Genomic DNA, 7,494 nt, shown 5'->3' on the forward strand with positions numbered 1-7,494 from the left:
TCAGCAGGAGGCAAGTGTGGAAGTGTCCAGTGAGGCTCAGGATGTGAACACAGACCAACTTCCATATATGAGCATTCCAAGTCTTCTGTTCTTCCATTACCTTGGTAAAAGTCTGAAGGATGGAGGTTTTAGCAGACGTAGACTAACTCCTTTTCAGGCAATCTGTGCTTTGATACTGTGATAGCCCACCAAATTCCTAAAGAAAAAGTGAATTAAAAAAAATGTTGAGGTTGCCTGCCTGTAGCTTTGGATGAACTTTGGATAGGCTGAATTATTCCAAAATACTTCAACTTTCCTTTAATCTGTAAAGGACAATCAACTTCCTGTAGGTGAATCAGGCACACACTAATAATGTGCCTTGCATCTTTGATTGCCTGTGAATTGTTTTCCTTACTCATTAATAAAAATCAGTCAAGACATGGTTGTCAGGTTTACTGAGAAACTTGCAGGATGCGTATCCAGGCTCAGATAAAGCTGACAACCTATCAAATTTAAGCTTTTGTTTTCAGTTGAGTCACTTCCTTTCTGCAAAATGTTACTGTGCAAACATTTCTGTATCATTTCAGAGTGTGTGAAGCTTTGTTCCATCTTTCTGAAATGATGGGACACTGGAAAGATGTTTTCATATGCTTTTGAACAATGCGTCTGTCACACTTGTGTTCTAGGAAACAATATTCCATTGTGATGATTGGATCTTGTTCTTTGATGTAGTAAGTTGTCATATGGGGGGAAAAAGCTGAAAGAGAATAATCTCTTTGCTCTTCTAAATAATGTCTGCTTTTATGCGCAAAAATTGCACCAAGTGTGTTTAGCTACGGAAATGCCTTCCAGCATGATCTCATCCACATAACGCAGTAACTCTTTGATCTTTTCAAGCAGTCGAATTCTGTGAGAGAATGATCTCATTGTGAACTCCAGTTCATTTCTGAACCCACTCTGTTGATAAGTAACTGTTGCTTTTCTGATGCGGTGTGCTGCCTCCTGCATCCTTCCTGACGACAGCATGTCCCTCTCTAGCCTAAATCCGTACAGCTATGATGAGAGCTGTCTCAGCAGCAGTGAAGACCACATCCCACTGGCTGCCTTGCCCTTGCTGGCGGTTTCATCTCCTCAGTACCAGGATGCAGTTGCCATGGTGATCAGTAGAGCCAATCAAGTTTACAATGAATTTCTCAAGTCTACAGATGGGGCTGGTTTTAATGGACAGGTAGGACTGTTATCTCTTACACCAAAGTAAAATTCCTTGTGCCTTTTCTTTTTAAACCGTTGTGTTGAGGAGTTTGAACTGTGAGTGTAGAACAATTCTGCAAATGTGGTGAATGACTGTTAGCATGGGATTACCTGTGCAAAATGCCTTCTTAGTGAGAAAGACACTTCTGAATCCTGTGCAATATTTAACCTGGATTTACTCAGTTGGTAGAAGTTACTATACCTCCTCCCACAAGCATTTTGACTGCTAAGCTCTTATTAAGTATTGCTGCAAAATCTGGTCGTACGTAAGAGTCCGAGTCGTGTGTTAGGTGTGGTATGCTGAGCAGTGAACCAGCATGCCAGCTCAAGACAAATGATAATCTGTGTTACTGAGTTCCTCACACACCTATTATAGCTGATAGAAAAGTTGGGACATCTCTGACTAAAAGCATAAGGAATTCAACATTTAACTATTGCTATTTCTTTTTTGCCTCCATCACAAAGGAGAGCAGTAATAAAACAGATGACAGTAAAGAAACTTAGAAGACAAGTACTCCATTGCCAGCAGTGTTGCAGATTTCCTGTGTAACTTTGAGAAGGTCGTGTAATTTTTCTAGTATGACCCAGTTCCCAGTGAAGTCACCTGCAGACTCCTGGCTGTCCTGTCACAGTTTACTGTTCGTGTTTCTCCACTTTTAGACTGCAAAACCCGGTATTTTCCTCTTCACATAGAATAAATATGACACTGCTTCCCTTTGTGCATTACTGAAATTATTTTGTGATGGGGCCCTCTATGTAGCTGGAAATGTGAATTTCCGTAGAGTACAATGACCTCCAGACTTGAGAAGAAAAGAATAGAAACACAGATAGTTAGTAGGGAATACAGTGTAATCTTTGAAGCAACACACGTGTCTTATTACACAGACAAATTCTTTTCCATGGTAGTAGGAAAGTAGTATTTTTATTTAGTAGGAAATCAGTATTTTTATTTAGTATTTTTAGACTAAAATTTACCTTCAAGCCAGTTTTAATATCCATAGTAAAATCTTCTTGCTTGAACCATAAAAACAGTCCAGCTGCAGTGACAGAATATTATGAAAGGTGAGATTATGTAAAGAGTAATTATGCCAGTTACAGAAATAATTGTGAAAACAATTCTCTCAACAGAGATTGAGTCTTATGGGTTTTTTCTCTGACAAAGCTACAAAGAAGTGTGTTTTACAAACCATTTATAGTAATATTTCACATGGAAAAGTCTGCATGACCTCTGTATACTCCACAGATTTTGCACCATAAACAGTTACCAGCATTGTTCTAAGCAGAAGTGAATTGTCTGTGCTGTCTACAGATAGAAATCTCAACTCTACCTCTGAATAAGCCCTGTACTTCTAAAATACATGTCATATAATCTGACCCTCACCTTGTGTGTATCTTTTCTATTTATATTGCAAGTTCATTCGATCAGAGATTGCCTTTTTGGTTTTATACAGTATCTGGGACAAGTTAACTCCATTATCTTAGTGCCAATAATAATGAGGATTAGAAATGGAACGGTAAATTGAAGGAGATTCTATTAATCCCCTCCAAAATATCCTATTAATTTTAAGGTTGTCTGTATCATATAATTTTCAGTTCTTTGTGGACTTCGTTGCGTGCCACAGGAGTTTGAAAATCAGAGAGTAAATCAGCATGGTGTTCAATATACAACTTTAGGGTAAGAATTGTCTTAGGACAAATCTTACCTTAATGTATTTTGATATTTTATGTTATTTATTTTTTAAAATGTTTTTGTCCCAAGAACTGTACTCACTTAGAGAGTGCAGCATGTGAAGATGCACTAGTGAAGATGCACTAACTGAATTTTGAGCATCTTGAAACACTCGCTTTTCCTAACACGCTTCGCTTTGAAGAAATCATGTACAATATCCTATTGTACAGAAATTGTGGTTTGGTTTTATAGCCAAGCTGACTTAGTGCTAGCAGCAAGTTAAGGTTTGTAAGAAGAGGGCATGTCTTCTGTGAAATGAGTTGGAGTTGGGAACAGCAAACTAGATGTTTGCTTCACTTTGAGAATGGGAGAGAAAGGGTTGCTGGAACCTGTGGAACCATGAGGGCTGTTATCAGGGAGAAAGGTAATAAAGCTGTTATTCATTCTCAGACACAGGCAGGGGGATAGGGAGAAGGAATCCTCTCCTAGGGGATGCAGAGATGTTCAGAGGAATTGGCCTTGTGAGGTAGATTCTCCATCCTGGGGACGTTCTGGAGCAACCTGACCTAGTTGTCCCTGGCTGTTGCAGAGGGGTTTGACTAGATGACCCTTAGGAGTTCCCTTCCAACCCAGCACATTCTAGGATTCTGTTCTATGATTCAGTTATAGTGTGCTGTAGAATTATTCCCAACTATTGAATTCCTGATTTTAGTACTCTATGTATTTTAATTTCCAGGTTCGTATCTGGGAAGGTGTGAACAAGGTAGCTTGTATGTTTGTATTAAATGTGAAGCAAGAGTGAATCTCTTTGCTTAATACCTCATTTGTAAGTTCCATTCCCTTGTCCTGACAGGCATGTACCAATCTGTTTTTAATCTGCTGAGAACCTGTATGACTCTGAAGGAAATGTTAAGTGGCTCAAAACCTTCGTGAGACCGGTTTTCTGGTGGTCTGGACTTTTTGAACTGGAATCTGGCTCAAAGCGGCTGGAAGAACTCCGGTCCCTTTGGCAGAACTCCCACCTGATCAAAATAGTCCCTGGGGCATATTCCTGGCAGAGGGCAGATGTCTAGAGACAAAAGGAAGGGGGAGGAAGTGGCTACACATTGTCAGCTGCGGTAGGAACTAAGGTGTGAAAAACCAGGAATGGGTGTAAAGAAAGACAGCAACTCCTCTGCAGTGCTGTGGTGCTTTTAGTTTGTTTTTAAAACACCTGCTACATCTCCCCAAAACATCTTTTTATTTCCTCAGGTGTGTCTCATTGGTGACTGCATTGGAGGAATTTTGGGCTTTGATGCCATCTGCTATAATTCTAATACAGCTGACGAGAGTCGGAACAGTAGCAGGAGAGGAAGCATCAGCAGCATCCAGGTGAAGAGAAAAAACCCCTATAGATTTATTCTCTGGAGTAAATCGGTTCCATATAAACCAGAGAAAATTTAAGGATTTGGTAAATTGCCACAGTAACACAGGGGTTTGCTTATTTATCAGAAAAACTGCTGTCTGAAAATTAAGCTGCACCTTCAGTTTTATGATACACAGAAACCAGGACTGTAGGCTCTATCTGTAAATCTTTAAAGCAGGGTTACCAACTGTGCCTTATTGTATCCCTAATTGTAGGTGTCTAACGGCCTCTCTCAGTAATCTCTGTTAGGCTTCTATTTTGCCAAAGTCTTTTACCTTTCCTTTTGGAGAGAGAAGGTCTGTTAATTTAATGAGGCAATGTAAATAAGGAATTAGAATGATACATTATTCTAATACCCAGGGTATTTTAGTTTCCAATGTACGCTAGGTAAGTAAGGATTATCCATAATAGGTCGCAACTTCTACAGTATAGGCAGAAATATGGATGATTACTAGAGATCATGATGCTTGTTGTGTATGCCTGCTTGTACAGGGCAGTATTTGAAAGTTCACGCGCATGATCAATAGAAGAATTTGCAGTAGAGCAAATGTCACTCTGCTCACACCGCACTAGTAACTCTTGCTCTTTAAAAATAATTTGTAAATATCAAAATACTTAACAAAGAAAGTGAGTATTGTCATATCACTCCTTGGGTTATTAATGTACAGAAGGATGATGTTGTCTGGGTCCAGGATTTGAAACAGAAGTCTCATATTAGAAATCACTGTACTTGATTAGGAATACTGTCTTTTAGAAGAGGAAGGTGATTCTTTTTTGCTGCTAAAATATTCATAATTCAGAAGTAAACAGCTCTTAATTAGGGAAAATGGAGAAAGTTGACAATTTGCTTCACATGGATCAAGGATAAATAGAAGCCACGAGTGAGTAACTAGTTCAAATCCTGTTATCGGTACCATTTTACTGCAGGTGAGATTTTAATTGTGGTGTGTGATGTAGTTGAAAGGGCTTGTAGCAATGGAAAACAGCCTTTTTAACTATTTAAATGCAGTAATCTCTATGCTGACCTCCTCAGCCTTTTTCTGATGCGTTGCCTAATGTGTCTTTAAGTGGTTTAGTCTGTTTTTTGAAGCTATATCTCACTCCCTGATCTGGCCAATATAAATGCTGAATTGGCTCAGTCTCTTTTGCAGTATACAAGAAAGACTGTGTTACAAAGGTGAACCTTAATGCTCAAAGCAGTCAGATTAAAATCTAGCCAGTTTTTTTTTTAAGAGGTTTGAATATGTGATTTTTTTAACACAACTTTTTTTTTTTGGCGTATCAGACCACTAAAAATTTGAACACTTCTTTACCATGATGCCACAGTGTGCAGGCATTTCGAATACTCTTAGCATCTGATGCAATTTTCGCCATTCAGATTCAGAGAGGGCCCAGATAGTTTAGAGAAGTTGATCTTTCAGTGATAGTTCTTCTCACCAAATAGCCACCTGTCTCTGGGGAATCGTTGTCAGGCTTTGCCCATTGATCGGCTGTTCCATAATGTGTAAAATGAATTTGGTCCCAGTTCAGTCCGCAGGGGACTGTCATGTGAACTGAGTGTTCTTGGGATAAAGCTGGCTCCAGAACTGGCACTAGCTGGAATTTCCAGGTTCCCTGTTCTCGAGAATAAGACTAATTATTCAGCTGTTAGAGAAGCTAGGAGGCGCTCTTGGCTGTTGAAGACTGTAGGTGGAACAGTGTGGGAAAGTTCATCTCATAGATCATGCACTGCTTCTGTCTTGGTTTCATTTTCCTGTAGCTCATCTGCATAATTCTGGAGAGCAACTTAGGTTCTTGAACATCGCTTCTTGAAGTCTCATCCCATGTGCACAGAGCTGCTAATGTGCTCCAGTACTGAGTGAAGTTATGGGAAATACCTGTTCTATGAACTTGTTCTTCCTGTAGCTTCTGAGAAACAGATTCAGTTAGCATGTTTTCCGTATGCCTGCATGACTTTGGTGACATCTCTTCATCTGTCACACCTCAGTCCTCATCTGTAAGCCTTGCACTCTTTCTCACATCCTCTGGTTTGTCTAGCTGGATTTTGCACTCTTTGCAAGTTGCTTAAAAGTACTGAGGATGATAAAGTCTATTTTCACTTTGGGCATTTGGGCATCTTATGAATTGGGAAGAGTAGTCTAGTGATGCTTCAGCAGTGTAGTACAGTGACATAATGCTGTTTCAGAGAAGACAGATGCAGGGAGTAGTGGTGGAGAAAATGTAAATGATTGTGGGGAGAGAGTGATATGCAACAAGGAACAGAACAGCTTTGAATTCTGCTCTCTTGCACGATGCCTAGCCAATTTCCCAGTGACCTTTTGTGTTATTCCACCTCCTCCAGCCTAGAATTTCTCATTCACCTTCCAGCTTTTAGGTTATACATCTTATAGAGAATTTTAATCTTCATCTCTTTCCTTTACTGTGGAGGGAAAGCCTAAACCTTTCTACCCTTCCTTGGGTAAAGCCAAATGTATAAATGCAGCCATTTCTATAACCTCTGTCATATTTTGGTCACTGTCTAAATCTTCCTTTTGGTCTGTTCATTCTCTGAAGGATAATCCCCTCTTAGCAGAGGACTCCAGTCTGGGTGGCAGCAAACGCCTGAGCAAAAGCAATATTGACATCTCGGAAATGATGGAGGATGAGAAGCCAAGGCAGCCATTGCCGAGGAAACAGAGTGACTCATCCACCTATGACTGTGATACTATAAGCCAACATCATGCTTTCCTGTCTAGGTAACTAGAGATTGATGACTGAGTAAAAGAAACTGGCTTGCCATCGAACGGAGCCTGTCAGCACCAGAGCAACAGAGTAATTTTTATTATTTATGGTGTAGTTTTGGAGGTTTGCTCAAAGTTTCTAAATGCCTTTCAGAGAAAACCATAGATACAGTGGTGCCAGTATGAACTTACTCAGACACAGAGAGTTTTTTATTTAATCTTTATTCAGTTGTGAGAGTTCTGAAAATGTAAAACTGAATGCAAGTAGTTCTGTTTCTTCAGTGCAGCACACACAAATCAAGATCAATGAAATCATTATCATTCTATATTTCTGTTACGTTTTCCTTTCTAAAGATCACTCTGACTTCACTTATGGGCTTTCTGTTACTCTTTACAGAGTGAGATAATTATTTTAGGTCCTTCTGTTGGTTTATGAGCTGTTCAGGTCAGATTTTAAAAAAAAAAAAAAA

At 39.5% G+C, this 7,494-nt stretch overlaps 1 protein-coding gene across 1 annotated transcript in view; it reads left to right on the forward strand.

The window, feature by feature from the left end:
* Positions 1-7,039, forward strand: part of LOC104278482 (membrane-associated phosphatidylinositol transfer protein 3-like) — a gene marked incomplete at both ends in the record, with an annotated part of 36,015 nt that extends 28,976 nt beyond the window's left edge. The window contains 3 exons of the mRNA XM_009875469.1: positions 1,018-1,207; positions 4,151-4,270; positions 6,858-7,039. Coding sequence (XP_009873771.1) covers positions 1,018-1,207; positions 4,151-4,270; positions 6,858-7,039 — 492 coding nt within the window. The remainder of the gene's footprint in view (positions 1-1,017; positions 1,208-4,150; positions 4,271-6,857) is intronic.
* Positions 7,040-7,494: the final 455 nt, after the last annotated feature.

This window comes from Apaloderma vittatum, unplaced genomic scaffold (genome assembly GCF_000703405.1).
Source record: "Apaloderma vittatum isolate BGI_N311 unplaced genomic scaffold, ASM70340v1 scaffold6828, whole genome shotgun sequence".
NCBI lineage: Eukaryota > Metazoa > Chordata > Aves > Trogoniformes > Trogonidae > Apaloderma > Apaloderma vittatum.